General features: G+C 39.3%; 1 protein-coding gene across 1 annotated transcript in view; it reads left to right on the top strand.

Annotated features, from left to right (window-relative positions):
* The window catches only part of LOC124137117 (E3 ubiquitin-protein ligase rnf213-alpha-like), a 389,816-nt gene that overhangs the window by 98,084 nt on the left and 266,640 nt on the right, over window positions 1-25,092 (top strand). Inside the window, exon 11 of the mRNA XM_048383821.1 lies at window positions 19,813-19,895. Coding sequence (XP_048239778.1) covers window positions 19,813-19,895 — 83 coding nt within the window. The remainder of the gene's footprint in view (window positions 1-19,812; window positions 19,896-25,092) is intronic.

Raw genomic sequence — 25,092 nt, 5'->3', positions numbered from 1 at the left:
TTCCGCTTGTATACATTATCTTGTAAGTGTAAAGCGTATAACTTACCATCGGTACCGGGTCTACCGAATCCTTCTGTGTCTCCGAGATCAGAAAGCGCAATTGTATTACATTGTCTGAGCGTTCCAGGGCCTGATGAATCAACCATTATTTTTAATATGGAGTGTTACACTCAAGTATCCTATATGTACAGGTTGGTGTTTTACATCTAATACAGGAATTCTGAGGTCTGAAATAATACCATGCTTTAATTTTTTATATTGTAATGATGAGAAAGAGTCCGTTCTACCGCTATTATCTTTTTCATCTTTGACTGTAATAGATCTGAGTAGAGTTGAAGGACTTTCTAGTTGAATATTATCCGTCGTACTGATTTGATCAAGATGGATGCACAACTCTTTACAGGGAACTAAATCGGGTAATGTATCTCCATCAAATGTTGACTTGATTAATGTTATATCTCCATCTGCAAATCCAAGTGTAATTGCTAAGTTCCTGTAAAGCTTTACATCCTTTTCTCCCGTGTTCAAAATCAGTATCCCATTCGACTCATTTTGTGTCAGACTAAATCCATTAGGCTTAAAAATTTCATCATTGACTGAGCATACGCTGTAATACCCATCAGGTATAATAATGTATTTTTCAATAACATTGCAAACTAATATATGTATCTTATTATTATTTCTCACATCATTTATATTGGTCCACCGCAGGTAATACGTTACATCGCATAGAGCGACTTCAAGTTGACCATCCGAGTTATTGATAGTATGAAGCAGTTGAATAGACTGACCATTTGTTATTCCCGGGAGTGTAACATACATATCAAATATACAATGATACTATATCATAACTTAAATATGAAATCAACTTATATTACTAAACAGTCGATTTAAGTAAGTGCTGCTGGTGCTGAGTTTATCGTTAAATTCCCTGATATCTTTGAAAAGTACAGGGTCACGGCAACTAGTGATAAAATGGTGCACGATTGGTTACACAATCCAATGCAATTTTGGCAGAATCAGTTAAACTTTGCCATATGGTGTGCCACAACGGGATGTGGTGTATCTCTTTATTCCCCAGGATTTGAACTAAATAAGTCTGTTATATCATTTCACGTGCACTATCAGATTAGACGTATACTTAAAGAAATTAGTGTGCCATTAACGCAGGATCGAGCATGGAATTCCTCAAATAATCTGTACAATAGGTTCACGTATGAGCGTATTTGTCAGGAATTTAATATTTCTACGAGTAAAGATTGGCGTATTAAAGGAGCAAACAATGGTCTAGGTGTTCCGTACAGCGGACAAAGAACTGTTAAAGAAGTTAGCGATGATTTAATTAAAAAAACTCATCAATCATTCAATCCATTTAAGTTGTTACAGAAAAATAATCTTTTTGTAAGATTGCATAATCTTAATCATGGCTGGGAACTTTCGAGTAACGATTGGAGAGGTTCTCTTATGAGTTTTAAGGGTGGTTAAACTTGGCAAAATTTAACGCGAGAGTCAAAGTCGATATAATAAATCCCAATGTGGTTAAAATACTAGCAATGGTAATTCCCTGTTCCCTGAACAATGTTTTAATTTTATCGGTCAGTGTAGTGTCATCGTTGAGGACTTGATCGATAGTTTCTCGAATTCGACTGATTTGTGAACGAAGTGCCTTTCTATTACTGGAAGCAGCCTCGAGGCAGGCCGATCTTTCCTCTTCTAAGTTACGCAATCTTTCTGCAATGCGACGTCTACTGATTTCATCACCCGCCTGTTCAAGTTTTGTTTTCTCATAAGCTATATGCTTGTTGATTTCAGATAGCTTGGCTATATTATTGATGAGTTCTCCCCGCATTGTTCGCATTGCCTTGTCAAGACCTCCTAATTCACTAATACTAAACTCTGAATATGGTACCTGTAACGTGGAATTATCGTAATAGGTATCCAAGATTTCTCCGAGTCCGTCTGAGGCCACCTTCAAGCTTTCTTCCAAATTATCTATGTTACCGAGTTCAGTACGCACAGTCCGAAGAACCTTAGTAGTCTTCACGGAAAGTTTTTCTCGTCGTGAGTAGTCTACAAAACCTAATTCATTACGAACAGTGCTGATGCCGTGTTTAGCGGCTATCGTAGGCAAGGCTAGGGGCTTACGAGTACGAGAATTCATAAGATCAATATCAGGTTTGCTACGCAGTCGCAATATTCCTTTATTACCATCTAATTCAAACTTTGAATAGTCACGACCAATAGGACAAACATCTTTAAAGGTATCGTAATAATCATTAACGATTGATTGTAAAAGTTCATCCCTAGGCGATAGGTTGGAATACGAACTCACTTTTAATGACTACGGCAGAGTAATCAGAGCTGCTGAAGATGCTAGCTATTCCATTGACAATATCTCGCTGGAATATGATATGATAACAGATCCTGAATTAGCCAGATAAATTCGTAACCAGTATACCGGAAGTTTAGCCATTTTGTACGATCGCGTGCTGCGCGCGACACCGAAAGATCACGAGGAACAAAAAAAGATACGATGTGGAATGTCAATCTAAACGTCCCAACGAGGTCGTTGAAGGGTATTTTAATGTTGTTCGAGGACCCCACAAATGCATTTAAATGAAATACCGAGAAGTTCTACAATCCCGAGATTACAAAAGTAGAATTTACTATCGAGGCCGTTCCTAATCAACTATATAGTCAAGGAATGCTAGCGTATCAACAATGGGATGAGATTAAAAAACTTCCTTCTATAAAACGAAGCCCAGAAGCGGTCGTGAAAGATCTGTCTCTCGGGGGTGTATCAATGGGTGAATACCTCACCACGAAGTACGCGCTGTGGCTCGACATGTGAACAACGAACGATGACCAACTACACGGCATTGGGAGGAGAATAGAAAATGCCAGCGAGGGTGTCACTGTACAGATAACGAAGCTCCAGGAATCAGCTGGTAAATTAAACATATATTTGTACGTGATTATGGATGCGCAACTTAATATACAGAATGGACGATTCGTGCAGCGCGAGTAAAGAACTCACAAAAAAGAAAGATATGCTTTCGTATTTAGCATTCTCTGGTCGGCATACTCAGCATAGCGTTTGGGTACTTACTCAAAAATACAACTCTGTCCTGAAAGATCTAAGGGAGCAGACCAAATGGGTAGCCCTGTTTCATTGCAAAGACCGAGATTCATTTGAGGAATATCTACGCGAAATTGATGTTATTTATACCAAGCTCGAACGAGATAAAGTCAGAAAACTGTTAGCAGCAACGAAGCACTGTAAACTCGTATTAAAAACCGGTGAACCAGCTGCTTATGCAATTGCTTAGCAAATTATGGTAAAATTATAGCAAAATGTGGCAAAATTATAGCAAAATGTGGTAACATTATAGCAAAATGTAGCAAAATTATAGCAAAATTATAGCAAAATGTGGCAAAATTATAGCAAACATAGCAAAAATAGCAACATTATAGTAAAAATACGATAAATTGAACATTAGCGGTTAATATGACATAATGTGGTTTGAAATCCTCATTCTTTCGCAACAGTTTATTATTATAGGCTGTATTGGATATGTCATATTATATTATGTGAGACTTAAATATCTCCTTAGGTATTACATTATGAAATGCAAAGAACTCATCGAACAAATGCTCAAAGAATCTGATCAACATACAGAAGTAGTTACAGATAAATCTTTAGATAAACATAGAGAAAGACTTGTCGCTTTGGTAGCCGGTGGAAAATGTTCTCAATATTTTGGGGAAAATTATACCATCGAAAAAATTGATAACATGACCGACGAAGAAATTAAAAAACTGTACGCGCGTTACGAGTCTAGACTGGGAGCTACCATGACTAAAACGATAGGGTCGGCTATATTATAAGTATACACAGTCGTAGCTAGTATGTTTCTCCCTATCCCGGCAGAACATCGCATGTATTTATGCGAATCTCTCGAGAAAGACCCATTCATCGAACACGCTATAAGCTCAGTGAGCTGTGAGTTTTATCATAGATACGGAATGTTCTTAGCTCCACTCACCACAGCTTTAATAACGGCTAGGTTTTGTTAATTTAAACATACGTGCCCACTTAATAATAATGGAGACTCAACAAGTGGCACCACAACAGATTGTGAACGAGGAAATAACCCTGATTGCACAACAGATAGTGAATGAGGAAACACAAAAACAAGCCAGAGTGACGCGGAAAACCCCCCAAAAAATCTCTGCAGGAAGAATGGGCAGACTCGCTTGCAAAGCGAAATTAATGAATAATTCAAATATTGATCCGATTAAAACTTGGGCACTAGTAGGAGTTGTTGCCATAGCGGCTGTATGGTTGTTTTATAAGACCGGAGATAAGGAAAACATTGCCCCCGATGTCACAACAAGAAGTTCAATTAGAGGTTAGCCCTAATATAATGCTATAAGAAGCATGACTACTCCAGTTACAGACGGTAAAATGTTGGTTAACGCAACGTATCATCCAGCAGTGGTCAGCGGCTTGGCCATTGGCTATGCCCGTATAGCTAAAATGATTACTAAAGCCACACCACCCAAGCTAGATTTTAATGGTTATGATATCGGTATGGCCATTCTGGATATTGGATTGGCAATCACTACAAAAGATATGCTCATCAAACAAGGGCTTATCTCAGAAGACATAATGAAGTAATTGAACATTTGAATACTTTATATTCATATAATATGGCAACAATTGCGATGATGGTAGGTGGAGCTATTGTTAATGCTCTAGCTTTTTCGGGGAGTATTTTTTTATTTTCTAGTATAAGAGGTTCGGAGCAGAAAAGACATAATAAAGCATTAGAACAACTCGAAAAAGCTCAGTCACAATGGGCGTGGCAGAGAATGGAGAGTTTAAGGATGTCGAATCTGCCATGCACGAATACTTCCTCGTTTATGGAAAGAAACTTGACCCTATGCCGAGACCAACAATGAGTCAGTTTTATACACCGTCAGAGGCTCAGAAAAACCGCGAGGTAAAATTCATCATAATCGGGTTGACTGCTGTGGCTATTTATAGCTACACAATAACTAGGCATAAACCATGACCTAGTTAGGGGAGTCAGAGTGACAGCTAATCAATAAATCACCATGACTGCTAATCTATAAATAGCGTTGACTGGCTGACTGCTTAATCAATAAATAGCCATGTCTCACCAGTGTAGATGTGATTTGCATTTAGACAAATGATATGATAGATGTATAACCATGAATCTGTGCAGATTTACACTCATGGGGAAGCAGACTCAATGTAACCGACGTTCTGTTGATATTTACTGTGGTATACACTCTTATTACATCAGGCAGGGGAAACATTAACTATACATGTTCTGTATGTGGGATAGGGGTCAAAGGTCGTTATTGTTTATGTAAGAAACACGGTGCTGATAGGGTCAGGAACCAGATTATTTATGCAAGGAAGAGAGATTACATCAATGAGAGGAATAGGTTGGGGAGAATATGAATTTAGATATATGAAAAATAACCAATTAGACAAATAAATCATTTTGTATATACCATTAAACCACAATGGTTTTTGTGAGAGAGCTGAAGGCTTTAGCAAAACAACGTGGTCTACATGGATATTCTCGAATGAGAAAAGCTGAATTGATCGATTTACTCGGGTTGGAATACAACAAACCCCAGACTGTTAGAGAACTCAAAGCTCAAGCAAAAAATAGTGGGCTGAGAGGTTATTCTCGAATGAGAAGAGCTGAATCGCTTTACTAGATGTTGATAATGATGTTGATAATACATCAGTTGATAAAAAACAACAAGAATTAAAATTTGTACCCACATCGGCTGGCGTTGGTAAATATCTAAGAGGTTGGAAGATGGATATTAATTCCAACATGGATGTTAATGATGTTAAGCCCATCATATCGAGTAAAATTAACGAGGAGTTAGATGATTTACATAGTATAAAATACCAGCTGACGATTAAAATGTCATTGAGTAAAAAGTAACAGACGATAGCACTGAATATACCGAACCATATTTCTGAAGCAATCAAGAAGTTATAACCGAATCCGATACTATAAACGCATCATTAGATACATCAATTCAGAGGATACAGGAACTTTAGAATGCTGAATGCAGTTTCTGTTATCTTCCCTGGATAGTTTAGCTAATGCAAACAATCCCGATGACTTTGCGATAACAAATCAATATACCGATAGGTTAACTTGTAATTTGTTGCTGAGAAAAGGTGTATATCCTTACGAATATATGGATGATTGGTCTAGATTCGACAAAACTAAGTTACCACCTCTTGAATCATTCTATAGTAACTTAACAGAATCTAAAATAACAGATGCCGATTATGAACACGCTCTGACGGTGTGGGATAAATTAGGTTGTAAGAATTTAGGCGATTATCACGATCTGTACTTAAAAACTGATGTAGTGTTACTCGCCGATATATTCGAGATATTTAGAAAGACATGTTTAAAAAATACGGCTTGGACCCGGCATGGTACTATTCAAGTCCCGGACTATCGTGGGATGCATTGTTGAAGAAGACCGTTGTAGAACTAAAACTACTCACAGATTACGATATGCACTTGTTTATTGAGAAAGGATTAAGAGGTGGTATATCGATGGTAGCGAAAAGGTATTCTAAGGCTAATAATAAATTAGTGGAAGGATATGATCCGAGTAAACCCGACACGCATATATTCTCGACGCCAACAATTTGTACGGATGGGCTATGAGTCAACCTTTACCCACGAGTGGTTTTGAGTGGGTGAATGATATCGAAGTGAATGATATCCCCTCAGATTCTGATAAAGGATACATACTAGAAGTTGACTTGGCATATCCAAATTTGTTACATAAAGACCATAACAGTTATCCGCTAGCTCCCGAAAGATTAATGGTTAATAAAGATTGGATGTCGGAATATCAACACTCCTTGATGGGTAATACAAGGTTAGCTAACATAGAAAAACTCGTACCAAATTTGATGGATAAGACAAAATATATAGTTCACTACAGAAATCTCCAGTTATATCTATCGTTAGGTATGAAACTTAAGAAAATACACAGAGTTCTAAAGTTTGATCAAAGCCCTTGGATGGAGCCCTATATAAGACTGAACACAGATTTAAGAACGATAGCCACCAGCGATTTTGAAAAGAACCTATATAAGCTCATGAATAACTCAGTGTTTGGTAAAACTATGGAGAATCTAAGGAAGCGTGTTGATGTTTAATTGGTCAGATCTAATGAGGAGGAAAGACTCAGGAAACTTATAGGCAGTCCGGCTTTTAACAGAAGCAAGATATTCGATAACGACTTAGTCGCACTGCATATGCAGAAGAGTAATATAAAATTCAACAGACCGGTGTACGTTGGTATTCTCGACTTGTCAAAACACTTAATATATGACTTTTATTACAACGAACTTAAGAAGCAATACGGTGATAGATGCAAGGTGTTATATACCTACACAGATTCTTTGTTGATGGAAATACAAACCGAGGATGAGTATAAAGATATGTCAGAAAAAATAGATTTGTACGACACGAGTGATTACCCTAAAGATAATCCACTGCACAGCGTAGTAAATGAAAAGGTATTAGGTAAGATGAAGGGTGAATGTGCTTGGATTCCTATAGCCGAGTATGTTGGATTAAGACCTAAGATGTATTCTATAAGGAAGTCCGATAATGGAGAGATAAGAAAAGCTAAGGGTGTTAAGAAGTATGTAGTAAAAAAGCATATCAAACACGAACAGTATAAAGAAGCATTTTTCAACGGTAGAACGTTCAAACATGAAATGAACTCTTTAAGAAGTTACAATCATAGGATATATTGATTAAGAATGAACAAGACATCATTATTCCCCTTAGATACAAAGAGATGGATTGATAAGGATGGTGTAACTACCTATGCTTATGGTTATTTAGGGCGGTAATACTGTACCATTGGGAACTATGAACAACTCTTCTCGTACAAATGCCCTACCCGGTCCATCTTTAAGATGGTTGCGCGACGTAGGCCTCCTTCGAGTTCACCGGGCTGGTATAAATATCTTACGCTTACTCTATCCGGAAGTTTTTGTTCTTTGCCTCTGCTCGGTGCTGAAGATTCGGAAGTCACGGATTTCATTTAAATTGCATCGGATGGTTTCTTCCCGATTAATCTCGTTACTTCATTATTCAGCGCTGATACAACAGCTGATAAACGTGTCACCAATTCGAATTCGGTTGATCTCAATAGCTTGGATTTCATTTCAAACGTTCCTCTAATGTCCTGTTAAATCTTTCGACGATAGCTTGACTACGGTCGGCCTCTTTTTCACCATGCCTGATTTCGACATCGTGCTTTGTTAACAGTTTAGTTACCGATCCCATAAACTCGCGACCGGGATCTACTTGAAATAGCTTAGGCCATTTTAGTGGTCCGCGTTTATATATGCGACTCAGTGCATTAGCTACTTCTGTTGAATCTTTCGAAGTTAATGGCTCAGCCTCTTTGTATCGACTAGCCACATCCACTACGGTTAAAGCGTATTTATATGTTTTGCGTCTTACCTTATCGTGGGGAAGAAACAAGAGGTCAGCCTGATGAACTTCATTCGTTGTAAAAATATCAAACTTCTTCCTCGGTATATAACGCGGTGCCGGTAAATATATTTGCCACATCGATTGTTTCTTTAACCAATCCTTGGCCACATCTTTAGATACCGTAGCCGTGGTGGCAATTTTTTTTATTGCTCCTACACTTTTCCAATATCCTCATGGGCTATAGTAAATTTTATTCATTATTAATTAATATTGATGTTTCTTTTAATATGACTCATGACTATCGTTGAATCGATCATCATTTTTGCATAAAAAATGCCACCTGTAGTAGCAGTATAGGTATATAAATCCGGCTCCAGTGGAAGTGAGCCAGAATCACCATTTCCCATACTACTAGCCTCACTGTTTCAACTAGTATCAGTACTTAGTATTAAGTTTTTTTTTACTTGCTGGTTATGTGATATTTCTGGGGTTGGTAATTTGTGTGTTTTCGTCGGGTATGGCATCGTCTGTCCCCATTCCTATGTGTCAAAAGTGTGGACACTTCATGGTCACTGGGAACCCACATCATTTCTGCTGGAAGTGATGAGTCGACTTTTGTACGGAGGAGTCCCATTGCAAACTTTGCACTGCCCTCTGCAAGACAGCTTTATCGAAGCAAGATGCCTCCTTCACTACATAAAAATAATAAAAATATAAACTATTTTTTTTCTTTTTGGCGTTTTCATAGCACAAAAGTTGGTCATTTTCACATACTCTTAATGTTCAAAATGATAGTTTACAAGAAAACTAGTTTTGCTTCTCACCTGCTTGGAAGCTGAAGATGATTAGATTATCTGAGGGTTATAGGCTCTAAGTGGTACATGTGTTGTGTGGAACAAGATGTTGTCTTCTCCTCCACCAACATGCACAACGTGTTAACTTGAGTCAATATAAAACTTAACTGTCAACAATATGTGTGCTATTAGACAACACTCATGAAAGATACATGTTGGCAATTTAGTAACCCGGAAGAGGAACAAGGCACAGAGAGATGAACTGCGCATGACAGACACACATGTTTTGGCGGCAAACATTTAGAGTGGATTGTTGGGTTACAAAGACTCCCAAGCATATACAGGTGAATTTACACAGCATGTGGGCATTTTAAAGCCTTAGGTGATCCACATGTTACCTGCTAGAAGGAGTTGAGATGCACCCAGTGTGCTTCTCTCCCATAGGATAAATAGGGTAATTATCTCAAGGTTGCTGATTTCTTGACCCCAGGTCTCCCCCAGTTTCTGACACACCACTTCAGAAAAATGCCATGCCTAAACTTTCCAGGAGTCTTTTTAAGGTCTGTATGCAATCCCCATGAAGATGGCTATCATCCGGCCTGAGGAAGTATCATGTCCTGGTGATTTGGATCTGATGCAGGGAACTTAAATTGGATCCACCTCACTAAGGATATGACGAACTGCCATGGGAGGTTTAATTAATTGACCCCTGTATTGGACGTTAGCCTTTGGATCCACGGGTGAAGGTCTACTTACCACTGGGAAGGACATGGAGCGCGATCTTCTCATGTAGTGTTGAATTCTTATGACCCAGTTGGATGGGACGGCTGTGTCGGCCAGTTTCTCACCACTTCCACAGGGTCTCTAACAGTGACTACCATGGACAATAAGGCCGCACGGTAAGTGTTGGGTTAATGCCATAGTCACCAGTGAAGTTTGTTCAAATCCCGATCGACTATCCATTCAACTGGAGGCACAAGAGGTGCTGCAATGCCCACCTGGCTGCACATGCCAAACATCAACAATTAAGTCTTGTGACCCAGCCGATGGATGGTTATGAGGATCCAGTCTTGGGATGTCTACAATTTCAACGTTTTGTCTGCTGTTGACCATCATTTGACTATTTGACATTTGACAACTAAGGTGCTTATTATTGGTGTTCTTGGATTTCTACCAACACGCAGTGGAGCCTGGAGCCTACATGAATTGGTTTGTGGCTGGAGTTTGCCAAGTTATCCCACCACTTAAAACGCTTACGATGAGACTCAAGGGGAGGCGCCAGTTACTGTCCATACCAACCAGCTAAATCTATTACACAGATCCCTGAAATGTATTGTCGGGATGCAGGAGGAGCTGCTCACCACCCTAATGTGGGTGCCCACCCAGTTAACTTGGCTGCAGAGACGTCACCTTCTCTCCCAAGATCAAACAAATGCGGTCTCAAAGAAGACTTAAAAGACTGTCGTGAACCATCCTGTCAAAGCGCCTCACCCGTTAAATGATACTCTCAAGGAGGTCCTGAAGGAGGCACGTCAGGACACTACAGGTCGGTTTCAACACTCAACTATTGATTTGGAAGCCAGCACCCGGAGCTCTGCCTAACAAGACAAGAAGCCTCGTCAGAAATCTTGGAAAGAAAACCTCTTTAAGTAGCTTCCCCAAAAAGAAGTTTGTACCATCTTACAATGAATCACACCAGGACAGTAGGGTCTGTACCAGAGGGAACAGCTTCTACATAAGAGGGAATCACCACTACTGACTGTCAGACACCCTCTTCATTTAGACCAAACCCTTTCGACCTTGCTATGTCTATGGAGATTCTCACCTACTGAAATTCAGCCTATCCCCAACACAAGGACCAAGTGCTGTGTAAAGTATGGAAGAATCTAGGTGACCAATGCACCTCCCTCTCTAAAATCTGTCTTCTTCAAGTTGACAGACTCTATCAAGAAGACTAAGCGAAAAAAAGAGGGTGAGGAGATGGTAGATACAATCACGTCTCACTCTATTATCCCTTCCATACCCTCCACTGAGCTGCCTCCTACCCACAAGACTCTAAAGACACCTGCCCATCCTGAGATGACCCCTAGCTTCTCCATCAGTATGTGGGAGCTATTGTCTTCAAAACAGAAATGGTGCCATGGAGTCCCTATTTGACACATGAGTGACTGCATTATCAGCTGAGCTGAACAGTTCAAACAAGAAGAACAGGCTCAGAAGAACCCCCTGGGCAAGAGGACACATATGGTATAGTCATAGGATGAGTCTGGTCTGTTGTTATCCAACAGTGTGGCAGTTCCCATGCCATGCCTTACCAAGTCCCAGTAAGATTCCTGTCAGGGCCTCATACTTCAGAACTGTTAGGTCCATGGACCCCGGACTATGCCTACTGTCGAGGGATCACTCTGTCCACCGCACAATTCGGGCATCAACTCTGAGGGGAGCAAGTCTTCTACCGATATGGGATCTTCCTGGCTGCTCCATGGTTCCCTCATGGACACTGCTGGCTTCTAGTCTTCAACCATTATGGGATACAACAGTGCTGATATTATATTAGACTATTGGCCACTGTTGAAAGATGATCCACATGGGGGATCATATGGATTCCATCGACTTTACCTTCACTATTCGTCATCATCTTACCCACAACCCTATGGACTCCGAGTTGGATTTCTTGGAAGAATGGTATACCAGGATTATGATGCTGGCAATTCCTTCACAGAATTATTGAAGCAGAAGAAATGTGTACCATCATGCCATCCATCGGAAAGAGCGATCACTACGTCTGTCTGATACTCCCAGACAATCAGACTTCAACTGTAGAGGAAGTAGCAGAAGAGCATCCAGACCTGGAACTCACCGAATAAGATGTCATTTCCGATCCTGTTCACCTGGCTTTGTCTATGGACTCAGACTCAGACTATCATCTATAGAACATAACACTGATGCCGGGGCCAGTGGAAGGATGTTTTTTTGTCACTTGCTGAAGCAGATCACCTCAAACCACTGGAATATTTACATTTTTACAGAGGAGTACAAGCTACATTTCCAACACCACCCTTTCCTTGTATCCTGTCCTGTAGACTGAAGATTCATCACTGTCAATTCAATTTTAAAGGGGCACTGATCTAACGCAATTCCCCGGACTGGTTGTTGCCTTTGTTATTGTTTTTTCCCCCGTGAGTACCTGGATGCTACGCAATGCAACTGAGCGTGACCAGAGACTGGGCTACCGTCTGCAAGGATAGCTAAATAAACTCTGAGGCTGGAGGCAATATTTGTTTTACGCATTTTTGCATAAACACTGATTGGTTAACTGTGATCTATAAAGATTTCGACAAAGGGCGCATGTTAATTAATTTCTTCAGCCTAAACAAACAGACAGAAAGAACGGCAGAGCTCATCGGAAGCGTCATTTGGAAATACCCCAGATTGTTATAGGTTAATACTACAAAAGTATCCATGCAGTGAAAACATTTTCGGATTTCGGCTTGCGTCGATAATACGATTACTACTCCCTTGTTGTCATCCAAGTTTTCTCGTATAACCCTACACTTGTGTATTTGTCGTCATTCACTTGATGCTCAGTTAATGAATTTATTACAGGTACAATTAGTGGTAGCACCACTTAGATTACCTGACAAAGGTTCCAATTTGGCATTTATTGTGTCTGTGGTAATTATTCAATCTAAATCCAGGTTTGAAGTGAGGTGAAATGTGTGTTATGTAATATGCATGTGGCAGCCCAGCAAGAGATGAATGATCAGTTGATTTACTTTTTTTTGTAAATCAACGGATCGTTCCTAGTCATCAAAGGATCAACAGAAAATATGTTGATTGATTAATCACTGTTATCTTGCACAGTGGATATGTCAAAAGTGAGTGTTTACATGTCTAGGTTTACTAAAACAAAGGGAATACACTCATATCATGGCATGAAGTGCCGATGTAAAAACAACATACTTTGTTCAAAGGGTTAACTAATAGTACGTTGATTGGTTGATCATTGTTATCAATCACTGAATGGATTTTTTAGGAACCGTGGACGTTATGAAAATAGTTGTCACATGGGCTTTCTCAGCCGACCCTTGAGACTTGACCCCTATGTGAAACACCTGAAACATCCAAGTGATCAGTTGAGAAATGAACACTGGTTATAATATCCCGAAACGATATATATCTTTTAAAATATTTGATTGTTACAGAGACACGTGACATCGAATATGTTTCTTTGTACAGCTGCAGACGAGTGGGATATTGTTCCTTTGTGTGGATATTCACGGATACATTTCTCGAACAAGGATGCCTAAAATTATACACATAAATTTGGTAGGTTGTAATTATGGTATTTGCATTTTGTTTTCCTTCATTTGAACCGATTCTCTCGTTTCTCTACGTCTTGGTAGGGAAATTCTTCAATGCGCGATAAACGTTGTTTTCACAAGTTTTTTCCTTTGTAAGCGTGTATATATCACCGTCAATTTATAAAATGTGATTCTCTCAGGCAATTTATAAAATGTGTAAATATTTCATCATTTTGACTAAATAATATGTCCAGATTGATTAAGATGATCAAAAGGGCCTACAAACATCACAAAAGATTATTATGTAGGATTAGAAGCCAAACAACATAGAAATGTACTTTTCAACGTAACATTTTCAGTCTCTTGGTGATGACATTAAACATCAAAATGTTTGGAATTGGTTATCATGATAATACAGATGGAAATGTTTTTCAGTCACTTTGTAAAATAACTGAATATTTAGACATTTAATATATTTGTTACACATTTTGACAGTAAAAAAATATACTCTAAACCCAAGTGTTCTACTTCTGAACACTAGACAGAACACATGGATGTAACACTTTTAGAACGCGTCCATGTGTTCTGAAAATATTCTGAACGTTGATGTTCTCGACCTAGAACAGGAGTGTTCTACAAACATATTTAGAACGCATCAACGTGTTCTGACGATGTAACACTTTTAGAACGTCTGTAAAGTGTTCTGGACCGAGATTCAGAACACTACACGTTCTCAGACACATACTTCCACAGTACTGAAATGACATCTCATCGTGTGTGTCGAATACAATTTACAATGTTTGTTTTTTTCAATTTTAAGGCGTAAGAATTTGAACCATATACCCATACATATTCTCTGGCATATAATCACACGGACGAAATTCTGAACTGCAACCATGAATTCTTTATTATATTTATTTGTCATGATCATGGATATTCAAGTCACTTAAATATGTGAGTCAGAGTTCTTAATGAAACATTACAAACTGTCGTGGTGGCAAATTGAAGCATACTTCCATACTAATTATAACTTAGGTTTCAAGTCTTTCACGAAACGCATGTACTTCGCAGATGTTTCTTGTGGGTAAATATCCCCAAGGACGATGTTCGTAACAGCGACATGACCATTGCATGCTTCAGGAAACTTCATGTCAAATATGACTCTGCAACATCCTACAACACCAAACATTTATTTTGTCATAGTCATATATACATCAAACTTGTACATATTAAATAAGACTTTATTCTGACAAATGTTTGTTAGTAAACGCAAGATTACCGTGACATTTGTTTCATTATTTATAGGTTGGAAAATGTTTTGCCAATAATGTCATTTGACTAACAAAGTTATCACTTACCTTGATAAAGACTAGAGCAAAATATACACAAGTACCTTCTTATTTGATCTGCTAAACCTTGTTTCTTTTCCCCTTTGCGTAGACGTGTACTGTGTGTAATAATTTCCATGGATGGTTCTGATGATCTGCAATGCACCCTGAAATAGAAACAAGACTCTTTTAAAATATTTCACATAAAATAGCCAAAAACATGTCCTGTAAAGGTTTAGGTTTTTTTGTTCATTACATACTTACCCTACTCTCTGCTGATTTTGATGCATTGTCGATGCATGCTGAACATGCCCTCAGGTCCCAAATTTAGATGTTCAGAGATTTGTTGCATGTAGCCCACTTCGCACTTTAAGGCGACTGATATAGAAACTGAAATATATATTCATTTTATTTGAACATCATTCAAATAAACGGAAACTTTCAAAAGGTCACACGTGCAGTTTGGATTGGGATTTTATCTCACAATTTGCGAATAATGCGTGTGGAATAATGGCAGAAATGACGGTCAAAATGGCGGGGAACATGTCGTCTGCTATGCACTTTGTAAGGGGACGGTTTTACTTCGCATGCGATCAGCATATGAATATATCGCCGAAATATTACACAATTTTAGGTAAGGATTAAATATGAAACAAAATTATTCCTAGATGGATACTTACCACAGATACCCCTTAGATGACAGGAAATTGTAGCGCCAAATAAATGCTACGTCACGTCAGGTTCTCACATAACGGATGTGGTTCACAGGACATGGGCAGCTTTGAATGCTAGTTAGAATAATAGAACCTTGATGTTCTATTAATAGAACACGTGTTCTCGCCGGTAACATTAGTGTGCTGCTTATCACTATAGAACATAGCAGAACACATGCCTTCTAGGAGAGAACGCATGTGTTCAGCAAATAGACCGTATATGTTCCATAGCCCCCATAAAATATCCAGCTAAGATTAGCCATCAGAATGCTAGTGTTCCGATACACGTAAATGTCCCATAATGCAAGTAAGTTATTTCCAAGTATTACCAATGAGCTGTATTTCAGTAATGTTTCTTGTTGTATTTAGTCAGGCTCCATATGAGTTATTATTAACACAAAGTATGCCATGTTTATAAACTATTTATCATTCATCAAACTCAAAATATGACACATTTTCTGTTTGACTTACCAATCTGCCAGCCTCTCTTCTTCTCAAAAATAAATATTCCGAAAACAAAAATATGATGGTCGAATTTAAATTAGTCAAACAATATTCAGTACATAATCTCTGCTAATGTGCATGGACTCCTCCCAGGAGAGAACACACGCGTTCTACAAAAGATCACGGGCGTTCAGCAATAGAACAGGTGCTCCCTGAATAAGAACATTCGTATTCTGTGGCAGAACGAATGGATGCGTCCAGTGTTCTATATCAGAACACATAGATTTAGAGTGTATACACACTATATAAAAAGCAATGCTCAGGTGAAATATTTACTTTGTGTTGCAGGTCGAAATAGTGTAAACGAAAATCGCAAAATTACCGAGCAAGTGATTTATCAAAACTTCGTCACCATTACCGATGCTACCCACAAAGATACCTACATTTCCTTATTATCTCGAAAACTGTATTTCATTTTGTTGATCAATGTGACCATACACCCTTATTACTACCCATAAAAGTGACTAATGCGCTTACGAATGGCGCAGCAGAGGTCGCGAAATAGTCTAGATTTCTGCTATACATCCGGGTACTCACTGGGGAAAAAACAATAACAAAGGCAACAACCAGTCCCGGGGAATTGCGTTAGATCAGTGCCCCTTTAAGTGATAATATCGGAGCTTTCTATACTACCCGGGAACCATTCTACACCGAGTTTTCAAGTGTTTCATTATGCAGTGATACAAGATTGCTGATTGGCTGTTATGTCTAAAATGAGATATATTCATACAACTGAAGAGTTATCAAAAAGGAATATTTGTTACGTCCGGCAAAATTCCAGATGGAACCAGTATGGAAACTTCATACTCTATTCCATCAGCTGCCAGGTGGAAGTGAGACATTTTTGGTAAGTGAGACATCCTAGCGGACAGCGTTTCTCACTTCGGGAGAATATTAACGACGGATGGTCACTTCATCAGGAGGTGTTTGTTTGCCTGAATAACTTTGCCCAATTCCAATCTACAGAGAGAACCTCTCTGTTCATCCGTGAGTTTCGGAAATCCCCGCACCACTCCCGGACAACTTACAAAATACTATCGATGATAGTTTTAGCTCCTCCCACCGAAATAATGTTTGACATCATGTGAATTGAGTACTAACGCTCATCTCCATATGAAGCCCAATTTCCATTCCAATCACTTGTACTATCAAACTCTTCTGACTAAACCGACTCAGTTAATTTCCTAAAGTCATCGGTCAAACGACCATACTCATAATTCAAACAACCCTAAGATGAAAATCCATTACCCTGTGAGATTGGAATTCGATAACTAATCCCCCAAACAGTCATTTCTAATTCCAGCCATCTTGGTAATTTCCGCTACAGCCATTTCTATTTCCCAGAGAAGCAAAATCAATAACCTTTTGACCTGTTGGTGGTTCCCTCACCCTGTACAGTAACTTCTCTCTCATATCCATCTGTATTTTAACCTTATGCCTGATAGAATTTAACTACTTTTTAAGTTAATATTAAAAACCCTTTTTCCAAAATACCCTGATTATACTACAACAATGTATCCAGTCTGCATCAACCGCCTGGAAGTAATCACTAAAAAAATGCAGGCATCCAGCTTCTCTGAGTCTGCATCTTTAGCTGTTGCAAGGTTTTGGAGACTTTCCTTCTCCCACCTTGATAACAATCAATGGGACAAGTTCATCTGGTAGAGGAAGCAGTAATAATACCCTTGGTAGCAGACTTTCTTTTACATCTACGTCAAGATGACAAGTTGGCACTATGGAGGGTTATGGATCAACGTTATATTCTGTGTTACAACATGATGGACTAGATATTGGGAATCATCCTATTCTTAACAGACTCATGCGATCATTTCTTTTGGAAGATGTATTATCACCTCAAATCTTCCCAAAATGGAACTTGATAGTGGTACTATCCGCTCTCCCAGCAGAAGCTTACGAACCTCTCACTAAAGCCACCATACTTCAGAAATCAAGAAAAGCTGCCTTTCTTCTTTCCACATCTTCCTGACGCAAGGGAGTTAACTGACTATAAAAGTCCAGTTTCAACCCTTGCCAAAACTGGGCTGGAATAACTGGGCTCAATCGTAGCGCAACCAGTGGCTATTACCAGTTATGTCCCTTCTAAGCCTCTCCTATCGACCAATCAGATTCCACCCCTCGTATCACTTGCATTTGCTTTACACAATATGGCAGCACCCAGTCAGGACAATCTGATCAATAATCAAGATCTACATTGTGGTAAAATGGGTCTTACATCGTGAAGTGCACAATGTCAAATCAAATCACGTGAGCACCTTGATTTAAAACATGACTCGATCTTTCCGTCAAAGATATCACTAGAGCCAAAGTTGCCGGCTCGCCTAAGTCTGCTATTGCCGCAAGTTATTTTCAAGCCTAAGATTCTATTCCCATCTTTGGTTGCTGTTTAGCTCATGAGATTAGAGCATTAGCTACGATCCTTGCCCCATAGACATCTGTGTCAGTGGAACATGTAGTGCCTAGCTGCCAATGGGAAACTCACAACACATTTACTATGTTTTATGTTTGTGATGTACAACCCAGCTTCAGAAGGTAAGTAGACCTTTTGTTCCTTATTAGCTACTGAGTGTGGGATAAGCCTCGGATCAATAACTGAATAAGGCCACAAGCACTGATAACGTAGTGACCTGAAGTGATGTCATAATTGGAGGTGATGAAGTTACCGGAAGTGACATCATAACCCGAAGTAAGGTCATATCATGTTGTCATATGAGACTGGAAATGACTTCTTAGAGATTTATTTAATACCAGTAAGAAAAGGAAGTGACATCAGTAAGAACCGGATATGATGTCTTCAAGATAGGTAATGATGACACTAATCCTTGAAGTGACATGCTGACCAGAAATGACAATCTGATAGAAGGTTTTAGATTGTCTAATGACATCATGAATATGAATATCATTAAATGTAATGGTAATTCTAGTTATTCATTACATTTACTTGGTCTCAAGTCCTCTTGAGGTGATTTAAGTTATTTTCTATTAGCATTTGAAACAACTATTAGTTGATGGAATCACAAGTGATTAAGCAGGTGTCAGCTGCACAGGGAATTTTCTAGAGTCAGAACCCTCCTATCACTCGGGTTCAACTATTTATGTATAGTTTGCAGTGAAGAGGACTTCTGTTGAAAATCTGAAGATTTAGTTATAGTGTTATTGTAATCAAAATATAGGATTTTGTCAATGTGTTTTTGGAAGTATTATCAATGATAACTATTTTTTTATATTGCCCACTTATGACATCAACAATTAGTTAGGTTTGTTTAATGAACTCCCTTGTCATTGTATCATATCTAGTTTGCACATTTGTACCACACTGAACAGCCCATGATGTGACAGACAGAATCTCTGGTGCTTCATTCAGTGCTCATGAATAAGCTATTTCTTCTTCACTGTCTGTGTATTCAAATTCTGTGCATTTATGTTTTGACACCATCCTCAAAGCAACTAATTGGCATCAACCCTCAACTTTCTCTTGCTTGAACACACTTGAGAGATTGATTGCTGCTCACCCTTATGCGTGGTGTTGAGAAACCTCCAGAGATACAATAGCTCTGTGGACATTCCCTCGTTAAGAACTTATGTAAACATATTGCTCCTTATTTACACAGGACACAGTAGAATGTATCCAGGAAGTGGCAAAGACCTTCAAACAGCACCGCCAAGACAGAAAAGCTTCAGACCACTGCTCAAGGTACATTTTATACAGTTTAAAGTATGTGGATTGTTCTTTTAAAGAGAGATAGGGTAAGGGTTAAATTGATTCCCTTCTTCATTTCAATGCTTCGAGCAAGGCAAATGAATAAATAATGTGGGCTTACAGGCTGTAGTTCTATTGAATCCCATAATATATATGAAAGGTAGAGAAGCATGCAAGAACACTCAAGCCTTGAGAGAGAAAATAAAAGGCATCACATAGCCAGGGCCTCCTTATTGACTATCCAACCAACTGAGCACAACCTCACTCTAAGACACTAGTTCCTTGTGCTTAACATATATCTTTCACAGATTCGTAATGTCACTTGATGTTTAATATCAAGCTCACCTGACTGAAAGTCAAGTGAACTTATATCATGGTGTGGTTGTCAGTCATCCATCGGAAGCAGTGGCATCATCTCAACCCCTGTGATCATGTACAGCAGGCAATCTTTCCACAGGGGAAGTGGACACTTTTCTCTGTGAGAGGTAGATTTGTAATCATTGTTTCAGTGTAGCATTTTCCTATATTTCTTGAGTTCTAAGCATTTATGTCAAAACCTTTTCAATGCTGTAAAAGATATTAAGTGAGGCACACGAAAAAACTTGAGTTCCATCTTGAGCTAAAAACGAAATTATTTGTTGTAATGGAAGATGACTGTCTCTTTTAAAATGACAGTGTATTAACTATTCCCTGAAGTAAGTTGCAATTATGTGTTATGATTAAATATAAACAGAATGGTAAACATTGATCACTTAACTACAAATCTTGAGAAAATTTTCTTAAATGAGATGTAGCTTTAAAATAAGTTTTGTTGAAAGATACTACCTTCATGTATAAGGTGTACGCTTATGATAACAAGTTTAGGGGTGGTATACTCTTCTCATACATTGGTTTGTGCTCTTTCCACAAGTTAAATTGTTAAAACTTATCCTATCTCACTATATGCATTTCATCCTTCTTCTTTCGATCCTTGTGTGTAAACCTCCTTGAACAAAGTTTTCAACTTCTAAGCTTCATTCGCCCAAACAGCCTGAGCATCACCATGCCAATTAGGTCATGCACCCGATTCTCGCACAGCTTACTGTATAGTCTGGAAGTTAATTTAAGGTACCGACGTTTACTACAATATCTGAAAAACTATTGGACCTACTCCAGTCAAAGTTGGTATGAGATTATGAAACAGTCATACATAACTGGATATTACATTTAAAGACAATCGGTGCATGAAAAAAAATCTGTCTATTTAGCTATCACTATATTTCGTCAACAACCAGACCTGTTCGTCACGGGTGGAACGAGCATTCATTGTAACAGTCATCTGCATAATGCTACCCCTGCGTCACAGGGCCATATGACACAGTTGAACCAATCAACTCAACTCGAAATGTTGCACGGGAATCACCCATACACGAATACGGTTTTAGCATCAGATTTCATGATGTCTCAGCGCAAGCATCTTTCCGCTGATGCGAAAGGTTTCATTGTTAGAATAGCGCAAGATCCCCCCTGGTAAAGGGGAGTGCCTGATTGTCCTCCATGCAGGCTCCCACAGAGGTTTCCTCCCTGGGTGTGATCTAGTGTTCAGATCCAGATCTACAGATGGCAGAGACTACCATACTGAGATGAATACATGTAGTCAGGTTTTCACTGCGTATGTTGAGGAGCAGCTCCTCTTAGCACTGCCTGATAAATCCTTGGTGGTTATGGACAATGCTCCCTATCACAGTTGTCGAGATCCTATTAACCGTTGTCCAACCTCAAATTCCACCAAAGGTGAGATATGTCAGTGGTTGGAGAACAACCGCATTGCTCGGCCTACGAAAGCCCAAAGAACTGACTACTACCAACTGGTTCTTCAGAACAAACACCTGCCCTCTTATTTGATTGACAACATGTTGCGAGAACACGGTCACGAAGTGCTTAGACTTCCTCCTTACCATTGTGACTTGAATCCCATCAAACTAATCTGGGGTGATTTGAAAAATATGGTCGCATGGCAAAATAAGACCTTCAAGCTTGCCGACGGCAAGCAGATTGTCTTGAAAGGGATGGGAGAAATGACAGATGTACGTTGGGCAAACTGTGTCCAACATGTTATCAAAGTTGAGGAAGAGTATTGGAAACAAGACTGTATCCGACCAGATACTGTCCAGCACAGACTCCGAATCTGACAACGAGGGCATTTCGTGAGACCACGAATAGTGCAGTACATATACCCCTGTTTCACTACGACATGTAATAGCCCGAATTACCATGGATATGCATTCTTACATATTAGTACATATTCTCAATCATTTCTTAAGAATCTTTAATATATCTTATTTGATTCCCAAACATTCTTGTAGTTTGTGGGATTCGTGAGGAAAAATTTGTTTATCAAAGAATTTCTTGGAATCATCTACGAATTTCAGGTCCGTGCTTTGTAGTACATGTCATAATCGGATCTTGTTCACTTTGTGCAATTCTTGGCTCAGAATTTGATTCTCTTTCACTTGAAACAGCCCCGAAAGTCTCGAATCATCTACGAAAATATTAAAATATTTTCCTCGAAACCATAAAGCAATGATTTGTCTAAATGAATAATTACGTATGATATATTACACCTAATAACATGATGCATGAAATATAATAATGTGTCAAGGAATAATACATTCAAGTCAATAACACTGACCTGAAAAAAGAATGCAAAAATAATTGGATTAATATTATGAAATAACTGCATGAGACGCCCAACGCTAACACCATATTAGTGCATGTGTGATTCCTGTGCAACCTTTCGAGTTGAGTTGATTGGTTCAATTGTGTCACATGGCCCTGTGACGCAGGGGTAGCATTATGCAGATGCTCGTTCCACCCGTGACGAACAGGTCTGGTTGTTGATGAAATATAGTGATAGCTAAATAGACAGATTTTTTTTTCATGCACCGATTGTCTTTAAATGTAATATCCAGTTATGTATGGCTGTTTAATAATCTCATACCAACTTTGACTGAAGTAGGTCCAATAGTTTTTCAGATATTGTAGTAAACGTCGGTACCTTAAATTATGAGGGGTGTTCATTAAAGATTTCCCCTAAACCACTTAGGGTTATCATATTTGGTTGAAATTTCACATGTGTAATGATACATGTATCTATGGGTTATGTCATCACCAAACTATTAATCTTACCACTTTTACAGGTGTTAAGATCGAGTAGGGTGTGACAATGGAGCCAGTAGAATATTGAGCAGTGATTAGGTTTTTATATTTGAAAGGTCGCACACCAAAAGAAACTTTCGATTAAATGAAAGCAACTTATGGGGAAGATGCCCCATCATATGCTGTTGTTAAACACTGGCATCGCCAATTCAAGTGTGGTCGGACATCTGTGGAAACAGCTGCCATTCCTGGTCGCCCCCATTCAGCCATTGATGAGGACACTATCCATCAAGTGGAGACCGCCATTTTGGCAGACCGACGTATAACTGTTCACCAGTTAGCACAAGATGTCAAGATCAGTGTAGGGTCTGTGTAAAAAATCATTCATGACAATTTGAACATGCATAAGGTGTCTGCACGATGGATTCCCAGGTTGCTCACACCTTTCCAAAAGCAGGAACGAGTCAATTGCTCAAAGGATCTTTTGGACATGTGCCAAAAAAAACCAGGCAAACGTTTTTGACAGACTTATCACACAGGATGAAACATGGGTCCATCACTATGATCCTGAGACTAAAGTTCAGTCGATGCAATGGAAGCATGTGGAGTCACCACCCCAAAAGAAGGCACGTGTCCAACCCTCTGCAGGCAAGGTCATGCTCACTGTGTTTTGGGACCAGCATGGAGTAGTGATGATGAATTTCTTGGCAAAGGGTACCACATTTACAGGAGCTCATTATGCTTCACTGCTGCAGAAATTGTGGGACGCTATCAAGCTTAAGAGGCGTGGCATGCTGACCAAGTACACAACTCTCAAACATATGTTGCCCAGACAGAAGCGCGGTCCTGTGGCTATGAAATCCTTCCAAATCCTCCTTACTCTCCTCACCTTGCACCATCTGACTTCCACCTCTTTCCAACCATGTAGTCATTTTTAAAGGTAAAACGTTTCACAGATGATGAAACACTGATTTCTGAAGTCAAGTCCTGGTTTGAGACGCAAAATGAGGGCTTTTACAAGCGAGGTCTCCATAGTTGCATAAAACGATGGGAGAAGTGTGTAACTCTTGATGGTTCCTATGTGGAGAAAGACTAATACCTATGCCAAGTTTCATTCCACTAGGTTTATCGGAGGTGGGTCAGGGGAAATCTTTAATGAACACTCCTCGTAACTTCCAGAGTATACATGTGCTGATCACTTGGCCCACCTTGCCTCATCATTCTCTTTCTCTGCTGCTCACAGTGGAGACGTAAATAAAATTTGAGATAATATTTAGGCAGTTGTTTTTAAATTTACCTGGAGTTAGGACTTTTATGCACCAAAGATGGGCAAGGATCAACCAAAACCTCCAGCCTGTCAGAAGTGCCGCCACATCTTTTCAGCAGTGGATCCACAGACTTTATGTTGTGATTGCCGGGGTGTCTGTAAACCCAAGTTCAGATGTAAGGAATGCTCACACCTATCATCAGAGGAATATTTAACGACTATCTAAAGAAATGTCAGAAAAGGAACATGGACTGCAGATCAGAATTTGGAGATTCGGAGCACGGACCTTCAGCCCCCAAGAAGCCTAAACATATCACTAAGGTCAACCAACCAACCCCTGCTGTGATAACTGTGCTCTCAATTTAAGAGGATGCTGTCTCTGACAACTTTTGGATGAGGAGATCCCTGCCAGTTCCTCTGTTTCGACTATCTTTACAGTTATTTTCATTGCTACTAACTCCCAGGCCAAGCATACGTCGGACACACGTATGGTTCTGACTACCAGTGTAACCCAGTCTACTGTAAGATGTCCATCTACAGAGGTCGCAGTTAGACCTATCCTGTCGAGTGAGTGAGTTGGGTTTAATGCTGCTTTTAACAGTATTCCAGTTATATCGCAGCTTGTTAGCTTAATGTGGGAGGAAAACCTGAAGTCATGCAGGTCTCAGAAGTGTACCACTTTGGTGAAACCCATGAGCACGGGTATAGTGCTGACAAACCTAGAAACATAATTCGAACCCACAATCAAAGGTTTCTGGCGTGCCCAAGGAACGCAACTCTGCACAA

This window comes from Haliotis rufescens, unplaced genomic scaffold (assembly GCF_023055435.1).
Source record: "Haliotis rufescens isolate VD_foot unplaced genomic scaffold, xgHalRufe1.0.p SCAF_5, whole genome shotgun sequence".
In the NCBI taxonomy this organism is placed as follows: Eukaryota; Metazoa; Mollusca; class Gastropoda; order Lepetellida; family Haliotidae; genus Haliotis; species Haliotis rufescens.
This window is presented reverse-complemented; position numbering and strand designations above follow the sequence as displayed.